Source organism: Chaetodon auriga, chromosome 3 (assembly GCF_051107435.1).
Source record: "Chaetodon auriga isolate fChaAug3 chromosome 3, fChaAug3.hap1, whole genome shotgun sequence".
Taxonomy (NCBI): domain Eukaryota; kingdom Metazoa; phylum Chordata; class Actinopteri; order Chaetodontiformes; family Chaetodontidae; genus Chaetodon; species Chaetodon auriga.
This window is the reverse complement of record NC_135076.1, coordinates 10,049,243-10,062,896: the sequence shown is the minus strand read 5'-3', so window position 1 is coordinate 10,062,896 and position 13,654 is coordinate 10,049,243. Positions and strand designations below refer to the sequence as shown.

General features: G+C 44.4%; 1 protein-coding gene across 2 annotated transcripts in view; it reads left to right on the top strand.

The window, feature by feature from the left end:
• Nucleotides 1-11,875, top strand: part of syde2 (synapse defective 1, Rho GTPase, homolog 2 (C. elegans)) — a 44,216-nt gene extending 32,341 nt beyond the window's left edge. For both annotated transcript variants that reach the window (XM_076726373.1, XM_076726372.1), the window contains exons 6-8: nucleotides 3,764-3,945; nucleotides 4,449-4,680; nucleotides 8,150-11,875. In XM_076726373.1, the coding sequence (XP_076582488.1) occupies nucleotides 3,764-3,945; nucleotides 4,449-4,680; nucleotides 8,150-8,856 (1,121 nt within the window). In that variant the 3' untranslated portion in view covers nucleotides 8,857-11,875. The remainder of the gene's footprint in view (nucleotides 1-3,763; nucleotides 3,946-4,448; nucleotides 4,681-8,149) is intronic.
• Nucleotides 11,876-13,654: the final 1,779 nt, after the last annotated feature.

The window sequence follows — 13,654 nt, the reverse complement described above, 5'->3', positions numbered from 1 at the left end:
TGGCGGTTAATGATTTACCTGAATGGCTGTATTCTCCTCACTTCAGACAAACACGAGCACATGCGCACACGCACAAACACAAAGGTTTGACTGATGGCCGTATTTTTGAAATTACTGAAATGGAAAGAGCCCAAACGTGTGTGTTAAGTAATCGTATACGGCACGTGAGGCGTAAAGAGGATGTTTTGTTTCATGAAGCCGTGCTGGTGGAAACAGTTGCGCTGTTGTTGTGTCTAGATGATCTGCCTCACAGCACAGGGAAGGTCAGAGGGTCTGCCATGCTTGAGTTTCCATTTTGAGGGAAAAAAAAAAAAAACAGGTCAAATGTTACCTCTCTGCATTTTATTTGCACACTGGCTTAACCAAAAAAAAAAAAAAAAGGCTTGCTTTGTGGAGATAAGGATAAAAACACATGGCTCATTCTTGCTTCCAGGCAGCCTGTTTTGCTGTGATGAAACAAGCAGATTATTATTATCTGAGTAAAGTCTCAGGAACGATTGACAACGGGAAGCTGGAGGATGTTCACAAAGCGTTTCTGTCTAATCTGTTGTGGAAATCAGTGTGTCTACTTGAGCGTTATGAGTAGTGAATGTATCTTGTGTTTAGGTATCCTTATCGCATTCTGCTCATACCAGATCTCCGACCTGATGAAGATAAATCATCACAGAAGAATGTGAATCAGAACTGAAAACCAAACGCAAACATGCCGCCGCAGATCGGCTCCACCGGCTCTCAGGGCGCAGGGGACGTGTCTAATTACAGGGACACTTCATGAAGTTTAAGTGCATTTGCGCCTGAAGCCGTGTTAAAGCCTGACCCTGACTTAGAGCCGTCACTGTGCTGCTCTACCTGACGTGGAGGGCTGACATAGCGCGCCAGTGTGCTTGTTTGGGTATGAGTTGTTTTTCCTCAGAGCCACCGCTCACTGCCTCAGGAATGCACAATCTCTCTCTCTCTCTCCCTCTGTGTGTATGTATGTGTGTGTGTGTGGGTGTGTGTGTGTGTCAGGACGTGTTGAATCTCGAGTTGCGTGAAAGAGTTGCGAAGGGGCTTCAAAAACAAGATACAAGAAGAAGAAACAAGACAAAGTTGCTGTTTTGTTATGATGGTGGCAGGCACAAACAGTACAGTATATTATTTATTATTCATCTTTCTTTTCCAGTATTTACTTTTGTCGGGAGAGGTTCACAGCACAGAATAATCCACATATCATGAGTTCTTAAAGTCTGAGCTCATGTGTAATGCTGTTTTTTTTTTATTAAACACATAAACTGTGCTATACAACAAATACATGTGCAGCTATAGTAAACACATTTCTTACATACTCTAATATAGATCAGAAGACCGTAAAAGGAGTCACAGCAGTCTGCCGCTATGATAATTGACATTATCTGAAACATACTGGATGAATCTCAATTTTGACCACATTATTGCACTGATGAAAAATCAAAGAAATTTGGTGGTGATGCATCAAGTCGTTGTAATTCCACTAAAAGTCCTGATTGTAGAGTGCGCAGATACTGAACCTAATGCTTATCTGAGACTCTGTAGTGTAACACTGAACTGAATTTAGGTCCTTGTTTCACCTTCTAATCCTATATTCAAAGCTCTAATGCCCATGTAGCTGTTGGAGAGGAAAACAGGAACTTTAAGTGTCATCACCTACAACCACTGAAATCTAAAGCTCATTTTAAACATGTGTCCATCCACTTTATTGTCCAGAGATTAATGGGTGATGGACGCACAATGCCAGATAGTTACAGACTGAAAAGCGTTAAGCCTCAGGCTCCCTTAAAGAGCAGAGTGGGGACTTACTGGGATTAAAAAGTGAGCGTGTTAAGTTGTGCCTCCGTTCTCCCGACTGGGCCTAAAGGGAAGTCAGTGGATTTGCGGTGAATCATATCGTAGTTTGCTGTAAATAGAAGGAAAGAAAAACACCTTGAGTGTATAGGAGATAATCTGGAGATGCAGAAGTGATAAAGTAGGAGCTCCTATTTACAGCGTCCTAATCAGAATCAGTCACAAAGTCTCAGGGGATTGTGTTGCTACTTTGGGAATTTCTCCAAACAGGGTTAGGGTTAGTGGTGCAGTCAGTTCCCTATCATTAGCCTTCTGACACCTGTTGCACCAACACACATTATATAATAAGTCTATACCCTGCTACTCTCCTGATTGATGTGAAGGTACGACAGCAATGCAGCAGATAATTATTATGTTGTTAAAATAAAAGAATGACCATCATCATGTCTGTGCCAAGAAAAGTGCTAAAGAAGAACAAGCTCAGCCACTGGAAGAACTTAATCCATCTAATTAAGAAAGAAACGCTGCACATAAATCGAAGGATGAAGCAGCCTCTGCAGCATCGTAGCACACTGGTAGTGTCAAATACACAAAACCTGAACAGAGCCAAGACGTTATGGTAGACATGTTAGCACAAGCACTTAGTGTAGAGGTGCAGTGACCTCTGGTATCTCAATGGAGAATAAACCTTTTGGGAAGAGTTGCCATGGTCGAAAGCTGCAGAGAGCTGATAAGTGACTGAAACATAAAGCTGTGGAACCGTAGCAGTATGGCTGCTCCTCAATTAAGCCCCTCTTGAAGTGACATGATTGGACTGTTGGCAGGTGAGCTTTATCTATGGCGCTCATTCAGTCTGCATGCAACAACGCTGAGCTCTGCATCCGTGCCTCCACACTGCTCCCCGCTTTCAGACATGTGACGTGAAGGTTGAACGTTTGACGTCTTCATGGGGGGCTCTGTGTGTTCAAACCCTGTGCCAAGCCTGCTCACATTTATTCCAGAGTATTAGATAAATGAATAAAACCTGGACCTGAGTGTCCTGACTGATCTCTGCTTGAGGCTACATTAGCCACTACTAGCATCACACATGAGACTGAACTGTCAGCCATCGACTGTGGGTAATGTAGGAGCCAGATTTTGACAAGGAAGCAGAACTCATGGAATAAAAAAGATGATATCTTTGATTCTGCTTCAGGAATTTTGTTCCTTTTCTTTGAGCTGTTTGTGTGTGATTCGACCAACATTGTGCTTTTTTAGTCTTATCATTTGATCATTTTGGCAGCAAGCCTTAAATCATATACAATTATATTCTTCTTGTTCCCCAGACGTTCAGTGGGTATGAGTTTGGAGCGTCACCAATATTGCTGATTACACAGCCCCCAGCTGTCTCTGAAAACTGATTGTGCTTCATGCAGAGGAAAAGAGAGCAGACACTCACCACAAAGAGCTGTCACAGTGCCAAGAGCCTTTCTTATTCCCGTATTTATCCCCCCCCCCCCTTTGATAAAAAGACATGCCAGCGATATTTCGGGGGCTTAGAGGAGACAGACAGCATTGGTTTCATGTTTTCCGTAGCTTTTGTCTGAGGCAGAAGTCACAGGTGTGAACGCGCCGTCACAGACACCACCCTCACCCCCCCGCCCAACACTTTTGGCTGCAAAGTCACGCCCGACTCAAATCAGGCATCTCTGCAGACGCCACGGGATCACCCACAGAAACAATGGGACCTCATTTTGCAGCCAAGAGAGTCCGCCAGGTTCAGTCGTTTTAAAAGAGAGGGGAAACAAAAGCGTATTATTTCTCAGTGACACCCTTCATAAAGATATATTGTTGTGGATTTGTCAGCTATTAAAGCTGCTTGTGTTGAGGAAAAGAAGTATTTCTCAGTTCCACTGCAGGAAAACTGACTTCTGGGTTATTCACTGACAAACTTAACATCCACTCCCTCTTTTCTCACTCTCAGGGGTGCTGAAGGACTACCTGCGGGAGCTGCCCTACCCTCTGATCACCAAGCACCTGTATGAGGCAGTGCTGGAGTCCATGGCCATGAGGCCTCTGCGGATAGGAGCGGCGGGCTGCGAGAACGACCAGGCCGACACGGAGCACACCGTCAGCCTGCTGGACAACCTGCCAGAGGTGGAGAGGGTGAGGAAACCAAACATCCCCTGCTGCCTTTCACACTCATCATGGTGCCAGAGTATCGTCACACAAGTGGCGTGAAAGGGATAATTGTGGCATAGATAATGATGGTCATGATGTTGGTGCTACAGATCTCTACTGGTTACCTTCTGTTACGTCGGCTTTTACATCAGCTGATATTAGCGGTGGCGTTCAGTCCACAAGTCTGTGCAAGTATCATTTTCTCTCCACCTTTTCACTTTTTGAAATACTTTCACATTAAGGATACATGAAAGAAAAATAGCAACGGTTAGCAGTGGAGCATTAACTTAAAATATTGCCTTGTATGCTAAATGTGTCATTTTTCTTCTTATCTTCCAAAAACAAACCTTTTTTACTGCTATAAATAGCCCCATGAAGCAGATTTTGCAGTGTAGCTCTGCTGCTAGTGGTAATACTACAGCTACTAATCTAAATAATAACATGTCTGTGTTTGCATGTGTGTGTGTGTGTGTGTGTGCATATGACAGATGACACTGCGGAGGCTTCTCGACCACCTGAAGTTGGTGGCGTCCTACCAGGAGGTGAACAAGATGACGTGTCAGAACTTGGCGGTGTGCTTCGGCCCGGTGCTGCTCAGCCAGCGTCAGGAGGCGTCCTGCCACACCAACCGAGTCTTCATCGACTCCGAGGAGCTGGCCAGCGCACTGCACTTCAAAAAACACATCGAAGTCCTGCACTACCTGCTCCAGCTCTGGCCAGGTGAGTGATTGCTTCATGCTTTTCTTTTTAAATTAGTGAGTAAATGTTATTGTAGACAATATTTTGCCATTGTAAATGCATCTCTGCCATGTGTTTTGCTTTGATGCACATTCCTTCGTACAGTCAGGTAATGTGTCAGTAAGTGTGTATACCAGCCTCTAACCCTGCCTGCTTGAGGGTACAAAGCAGTGCCAGCTCCACAGTTCAGCTCTACAAAGGCCTGTTAAAGGGTTGTGCTGCTTTGATCCCTGAGGTTATCCACCACTGGTGTAAGTACAGCTCTGATAGCCACTGGCCACCATCTGTTGGCTGAAACCCTCCACTGAGTGCTTCATCGTGGCAGACTGAGCCAATCACAGCCGAGCCAGTAAGCCCCAATGTAAACCAAACTTTTGAGGCGTGGCCCCCTGTCTTAAGATAAATCACCAACCAAGGACAGAAACCAGACAGACACACAGGACCAGCTTCCCTCACAACAGGCCTGTCTGCGCAGCTGTGCTCTGCCAGCTGCAGCTGTCTGCTCAGTGTGAAGGCATCCAAAGATGATTCAGGAGGCAAGAGTAATGAAGAAGAGCTGCAAAATTTGTGTTGGTCATAGCAACAAATTTGATATTTTTTAGACGTTTAATTCTTAAAATTTTGGTTCACCTTGTCTCTTAATCAGTTTGTGAACCATTTCAAGAATTATGGAAATTGACCAGCGTGCTCTGCTTAGTTAAAAAGATGACATCCATGACTACTATTAAGCAGAACCTTGCTACTGTAGTAGCTGGCAACATTATGGTTATGAGCCCATTTGAAAATCCATTATACAATATCAGATGTGCACGGCCATCAGTCCAAATCTAAGCTTGTTTACATTGTCTCTATTGAAAGAAAGCTGCACTGCTCTTCTTTGGAGTTTGTCTCAGTGTGCTCCTGGCATGTTCTGTTTCAGAAAGTCTCGTCACCTCGGACAGACTTCATCCCTGAAAGATTTAAATCCTTGCTGCTCTCCTCTGTAACCTGCTGCTGTAGGCAGATCTGCTGAGTGATGTCTGAAGAAGATCTGACTGACTGCGTCTGGTCTGGCCTCTAAATTTAACTGCATCCACAGACTCCCACATTCAACCAGTTGTGTGTAAACCACTGAAGTCGAGCACCCTCCACCCTCCTTTACATCAACGGGGGATGAACCATGCAGAGAGTGCAGCAACTGAATAAGTCAGCATTTGTGAATCCCATAATTTGCAGGTAGCCGAGTGAAGCATGAGTGGAATTCAAAAGATAAACAAAAAAAAGTGCAAAGATATCTCCGAGGATACATGCAGACAATGACAGAGGGCGACGGGGTCAAGCGGTCTGAAGAAAATACTTTTTAATGTTCGGTAGAAGCCTGCACTTGTTCTGCCCTCCTGTCTGCAGCTGATGTCAGCCGCCTAGTGCCTGTCGTGACCTGTAATAACCTCGACAAAGCTTTCAGTCCAGGTTCAAGCCTCCCTCGGTGACATCTCCATCCTGATCGCTTCCCCAGCTCAGAGTTCGGAGGACGCCGACACTGTAATTAAAGACATTCCAGGCTTAACCTTAGCCCTCAGCCCCTGAAGCTTCGCCCTCACATTTCACAATCATTACGGGATATTTTCCGCCGCCTCCTCACACCTCTCACGCACATACCCGACCCTCCAAAGCATTGTTGCTCAGGCCTCAAGCGTGCACATCTTGGGGCAAGTGCAAGGACATCGAACATCCACTGGCACTATTCTGAGGGAGCGTGAGAGAGCGTTGAAGAGGCTGAGGGGGCGTTCAGGGTGAACTATGTAGTTTGCCAACTGGATGTGTGAGAGGATGTTAGTAGACAAACAATGACAGGAAGAAGAGGAGAGTGTGCGTGTTTGTGGTGTGTATTGTGCTCGCATGGAGGGATAAAGCACATTAAGTTCTTTTTCTAACACGAGGTGCCGCATCTTTGTCTGCTTCCTACCTTCATTTTCTCTGCTGACAGCTAATAACTTTAATCATGTCATCAGTGAATCATGTCTGAAATTAAATAACACGTTGGCTCTTAAAGGAGGATAATTTCTGTTTGTTTTAGGTGATAATCGCTTTTGGAGTCTTTAGCCTCAGGAGAGGTGCAAGGCGTGCAACCGCGGCACATAAATACTGTATCAGCAACTGCTGCTCCTGTTGAATGAAATGAAGTCAACGTGGGTCATTACTCACCATTGCTTTGCTAGGACATGTAAGGATAACACTTGCAAAGCGTTGGAGGTCCTCTCTCGTACCCGCGTAGACTAAATAGAGCTCAGTGTTGTGTTATTTTGTACTGTACATGCCTTACAGCACAAACCTTTAACTCTTTTTGTTTTTTGTTCCTTTCCAATCCAGTAAGGGCGAGCTAGCAGTGTCAACAGGTGTAGGTACACAGAGCTAAAGACAGACAGGTAACCGGACTGTGCTGGTTGTGTTGGCGTGTTCCCTTTCATGAGCCACAGTCAGATGATTCTGTCATAATGTCCAAACAGGGCTTCAGTTGAGTTAATTTTTAAGTTTGGTTTAGTCCACTTTTGATAACAAATAGTACAGAGGGGTGGCATCAGAGTCTCAGAGTGTGGTGGTGTGATTCAGCATGTGTTCGTGTGACTTTGAGCACAGCATGGCATGTTCATGTTCATGTTTGCGTTATATTGGCTGGCTGTGTGTCGTACTTCAGGGCTCCCACATCTTAATGAACTTATTGTCTTTGTCGCCCTGATAGAGGTCCAGGCAGATAAACCTGTAGTCTTTTTTTTAAATGGTAGGAATCTGGCTTGTTTTCAAGGCATGTTTTTAAATGTCAGTTTGACCGAAGAGGGTCTTAAAGGGTCGGTTCACACACATTATAAGAAATACTGTTTTGTCACATACTGCTGGTGATATCTAGCTCTGCAGATAGTTTCGGTTTTTCCACCACTGTGACTCTCCATAAACAATACTCAGGATCATCTGCAGATCTGACTGTCAACAGTTTTCTCTGGAACTACTTTCTACCAGATAAATGGTCAGGTAGACATGTCAGGGACTGATATCTCAAATCATTGCCTGATAAAATCCAAACTGTCTGCATGGCGAGCTCCACTAGAGATACATGAGAACTGTTTTTTTTTCCCTTTTGTAATGTAGGTGAACTAACCCTTTAAAGAAACATTTTGTCATTTTGGGAAATATTTTCTCCAAAGTAAAAAAAAAAAAAAAAACCTCATAGCCCCTCAAGCTGTTTCCCCATGTTCCCAGTCTTTGTGCTGAGCTAAGAGAAGCAGCTGGCTGTAGCCACAGATTTACCGAACAGATGTCAAAGAGATGTCGATCTTCTCATCAAACGCTTTGCTAGACAGCAAATAAGGGTGTTTTCCAAAATGTCAAAGCATTGCTTTAAAGTGATTAGTTCAAACGGCCTATATTACATCTGATTAACTGTGCCTGTCTCTTGTCTCTCTGTCTGCTCCTCCAGTTGTGGACCCATACGGCCAGTCCTCCTCTCAGCCTGCAGCCTCTTTGGCTCTGGCCTCATCTGACCAGCTGTCAGCTCCTCCATTACGGCGGAGAAAGGAGCGCCCCCAGGTCCTGAACCTGTCTGAAGCAGAGATGGCGGGCGTTCTGCGGCCCAGACCTGGGCGCCTGGACAGCCCCAGCAACCGCTACGCCGGTGACTGGAGCGGCTGCGGCGAGAGCTACTTCCCCTCTGAAATCCTGCTGCCTCCCAGCAAAGAGGAGGCGGACTATGATGACGTGCCCTCCGAGGATACAGAGGCAGCAGAGGAGGTGCAGGAGAAGCCCGAGGACGCAGAGGAAGAAGAAGGGCAGAAGGTCACGAACCCTGCATCTGATCCTGCTGAGCCGGAGCAACCTCAGACAGAAGAGGTGGTCAAGGAGGAGGAAAAGGAGGAGGATGAGGAGGAGGAAGAGAAGCATGTAGAGAGCGACAGTTCAGGCAATGGGCAGCCAGTAGAGGACAAGGAGGAGGAGAGGGTGTGCGACCACATCCTGCCCCCCCGTCTGCCCAAAGAGCACACCTACCAGGCGTACATGAAGATCCAGGACATCAGCCCCGTGCTGAGCAACAGGGTCAACCTGAGAGACCTGCAGGAGAGCATCGACACTCTGATCGGAAACCTGGAGAGAGAGCTCAACAAGAACAAGCTCAACGTCGGATACTGACTCCTACCGCAGCGACACACGCGCGAACATCCACTCACACACTCACAAAGCCTGATGAGGTTTGGGGAAGACCTTCTTTACCGATCGAGGTGCTTAAGGATACAGCCACAGTGTTTTCATGGAGATCCCGTGATGTCACCGTGGCAGCACGGTATGGTGCTACTGTCAAAAACCTAAAGGATGAGATGAGAAGAAATGTACCGGGGCACTTCTTACCTTACCCATAGACATTCCGTGATGTTTTTATTTCCCTTTTGTCGACTGTCTCACTTTATGTTGTCGGTTTGTTTCAGTCCAGTTCTGTGTTCCATGTTGTTATTGTCGCTTCTCTTCTTATTAGAAGAACCCATTGACCCCTCAGGGGTTTAAAAGGTGCCTTAATTGTGTGAAGGTGGTACGTCAAGAGGACAATCCACCCTGAAATAAAGTGTCTCCCCTCGTGTGATCTTGATACAACATTGACAACCAACAGGATAACCTCTGGTATGAAGACCTTATGAAGACCCTGGGGCTGTACTCATGCAAGCTTTTAATCGGTGATGCTGATGCCAACATTTCTGGAGACAGTATTTATTCATTTTTTACCACTTTCATACCAAAACATCCCAGAGTTTTCTTGGCAGGCCTCTGAAACAGCAGTTGGACACTTCCACATCTATGCAGTAGTAGCAAAAATCTGGGATGCAAAAGGCTGCTAATTTAAAGAATTGGGTCTCCAGCAAAAATATGTAATCAGGTAATTAAATGAATGAAAAATGTACAAAGAAAACAAAAGCATCCTGTCGGTTCTACAAGGCAGGCCCTCCATCACTTTTGGCAGTGGAAGAAATATGTTCTGATATTTTATTGAAGCCTGCTGTTACTGACCAGAACATTAGTCCCTGATGCTGAATGGGAAGACTTCCAGAGGTGTCTGTTCTCCAGCGTTCAGCAATACAAACCAAGATCATACGAGGAGCGTGTGTACGTTCTGTTTGGGGGTGGATTTCCTTTTTTTTTAAGGCAGCAGAGAGCTTTTCTTTTGAGGTATGAAACACTAAATGTTGTACAACAATAATGCACTTATGAGGCAGGCAGTAGTGTAGTAGATTGTCTTTCTAGTTCATGCAGTAAAAAAAAAAAAATATTGACTGGACTGAATTGAGGCAGAAACAGCCGCCACTGAAACCTCCTCTCAAAGATGAATATGGAAGAATATGGCTTGAAATGTATTTACCTTCTGCACCGTGTGTTCGCTCAGCTCCAGGTATGCATACACCTGTCACAATTGGAGGCAAGATAAGGGTAATAACACTCAGCAGAGAGCTGGACAGTAGGGATGCGTTTGATCTGAAGCAGGCAACTATAATGTTTCATGTTGCATCATGTTCAGTTTAGGCTTAAAAGAATTGTGCAACACTGCAGGAAGTTTGCTCGTTCTGTCTCTTGCTAGGAGGTAGATGAAAAGATTGATACCGAGCTCATGTCTGCATGATGAATACGAAGCTAGTGCAAGAAGATTTAGCTTAGCATAGAGACTGGAAGCAAGGGGAAACAGCTAGCCTGGCTCTGCCTGCAGGTAAAAGACCTCGAAAGCTCACTAATTCTTAATTATTATTATTAGGTCTTAATGCTATACTAAGAGTGGAAAGCTATCGATCTTCTCTTCTACCTCTTGGCAAAAAAAAAAAGCAATTTTCTCAAAATGTCCAGCTATTGATTTAAAAACCACCCACCAGTCACCTTTCTGCTTCTCCCAGCTTTTAGGCAAAACCTTGAAACCTACAAAGCCCAAATGTGAAGCACAATGTTCAGAGCAGCAGTGGAGACTGTTTGCCGAGGGCCTCGGTTAGTACAACTTAGCTAGCTGCCTAAATCGACAAAGGACGTTTTCAGCAATCCAGGGATTCAGAATGATCAGTATTTAACCTATATGTATATGTATATAATTATATAAATGTATTCGGAGTATATTATTTTTACAGCTTCTATTTCAATGGCGTATTTAAATACTTCTGATGACCTCGTAGTGTTGACTTGTAGCGTAGTCGCTTTTCCTCCCTCTGAGCTACCTGTACACATCTTAATGTGCTGGACTAATGGTACAACTTTAGCTGTAAAATATAAGATAAAATTGTGCTCTTGCAGAAAAAGTGATATTGTTATTTTTATTGTATTGTGTATATATTTGACATCGTGTTGTGTCTCTGGTGGACTAAGCTGTGTTCAAGATTTTTGGTGTTTTTTTTTTAAGGTACTGAACGTTGCATGGTCAAAAGCTTTACTGACATAAACAAGGCTCTTTCTCATCTGCCTTCGTGTTTGATATTTATGTGTAAAAAGACTCATTTTGCGATGTGTGTTGGTTCGTTCATCGCCCTGTTCCTCCCATAGACAGATGACTGCATTGTTCAAGCTTTTCTCCAGAGGACTGAAAGGCGGACAGTGATTGGCCGCGGTGTTTTTCGCTTCGCTGTTGTTCCACATTCCACCCTCTGCATGGTGTCTGTCCTCGCTCCCGCTGCTTCACGCTGAAGTTCATGGACGCTGCTGTTGTCAGTCTGAGCAGGTCCGCCGAAAGTGAGTTTCGGCAGGGTTCCTTTCAGACCTTCTGTCTGCCCGCCCGGCCAACACAGAAAGAACCAGGGCCTCATTTACAGCAGAGAAACGAACATGGAGCATCATTAAATTTAAATTTGAAGCTCTTCAGATGCTGATGTGGATTTCTGTCTTCAAACACTTCAAAAAGATTCAATTTGACTGAGACTGACTTTTTTTCTTGGAGTGATGCTTCAAAAAAAAACGCACTCTTCAACTGGGTTTTGCTCATTCAGTGCTCTTCAAGCACTCCTGTGTGTCTCACCTCTCTGTCTCAACATATCAGCAAACCACCTGCATCGTTTTTCGTGTGTTACTACATCTGATGTCCTCCTGTCCTGTCCTCTTTGTCCTTTGGAGAAAAAGTGTCACTAAACGAAACAGAAAAGTGCTTTGTATTGATCCTGAGAAATGTATGGTCATAATAAAGTATATTATTTTACATTCTCGTGTGTCTTTTTTCAGCTGTATTTACTACATTAATAGTAAATCTTCCACAACGCAATCAAGATATCAGTTGCAATATCATTTCCCCCTAATATTGACTGTATTTTTTTCTTGTGAACTCAATGACCAGAACTACCCAGAGTTAAACACTCATTAAAACTCAAAGCCTCACTAACGCTGGAGCAGGATTTCACGGAGCTGATTGTGCAGCTGTTTAAATAAAGAAAAACATTTCTAAGTTCTTGGCTAAGAAACGCCAAAACTATCTGGGTTTGCTCAGTCAGAAAGGCCATTTTTAGTGCACAGTTAACATCCTCCCACTCCTGTGCACGTGGACAAGCCTGGAATTCATTCATAAAAACAAAACATAAAAACATGTGGTATGCTACATGTGGCCAAGTAATCATATCGCTCTTGTTGAAATGACTTGACACTGCAACCGCACATTTCCAGACCATTGTAAACACTGACTTTGTTTTATTGAAAACGCCTGGGAAAAGATGACCTTAACTTCAGGAAGCTGGACTCTATTTTTTTTTTTTTTTTGTACATCTATCTCTTTGCTGTGGCAGCATTGTAACTCAGCCCCAGAAGAAAACAGATAAATAAGTCAGGGAATTGCCCTTGTTGGCTTGTGGGAATCTCCCAGAATGACTTCCAGCTTCAGGGACATTCCCAGGACGCAGCTGCATTTAGCCGTCCAGTAAAATCCACTGCTGGAAGGCTGCACTTTCACTGTGGCTCCAAAAACCGACATTACCAGCCGCACTCGTGAGATATACAGCCCTCTCTTGAGACAGCATGTGCCACAGGTAGACCCCACAGCAGTTTACTGAAACAGTTAAATGTCGTTTAAAGGATTTTTTCCAGAATGAGATCTAAAATCAGCGCTGTGAAAATTGCGCCCGTGCGGCTTCAGCTGAGGTGATACACATCTCTGGCAGTTAGCACGAGAAGTCAGAGCAGCCGCGGGCCTTTCAGCATGAAATGGTTTTAAGCCTTGTTTGATGTCAGTCCTTCAGGTTCATATCACGTTTTTATGGCTGCCTTAAACAGGTATGAGAAAGCTTTAGGGTACAGAATGTGCACATGCTACCTGCCTGCACCATGCAGCCAATGTTTTTATCCCCGCTGAAGTCAGGAAAGAAACACCTCCCTGCACTAAACTCCCATCAATGTTCACACTGGAATTTTGTGGATATGGAGCCAAATATGTGACGGACACTGTAAAAATGTATAGAATTTGTAGCTCTCAGTCTCACTCTCCAGTCATTTGGGGTGGAAAAGGATGAACATGTCATATTTATTTCTAACACTTTAAATTCCACCTTTAAACATCTGGAAAAAAAAGTTTATTTCGACTCATTCGAAATGTTCCAAGCGCCTATTTTAAAAGAGCTTCATCCACGTTTGACTTGCAAAGCAGATCCCTCAGCCCCAATAAAAGCAAGAGTGAAATCCCATATGAAGACAGAGGTAGACATAATAACTCAGAGCCTGTTTGGATAGACGGGGTCGCCACTTGATATCAAGCCGTCTGTCAGAGTGAACTGAACTAAACTTTTGTTCATTTCTAATTTGGGAGAGAGAAGAGATACGGGTCTCTTTAGGTAAACATCCTTGACGTCCACCTGCATGTGAAACCAGACCTTTTCTCCCCTTCTTCTCTCCTCCGTTCCATTAATCTCTGCTGACCTTTGAGTCAGTATCATGGCTGCAAGTCAACCAGCCAACCACACAAACACACAGTCTTTGTTCCAGACATTTTCTTTGC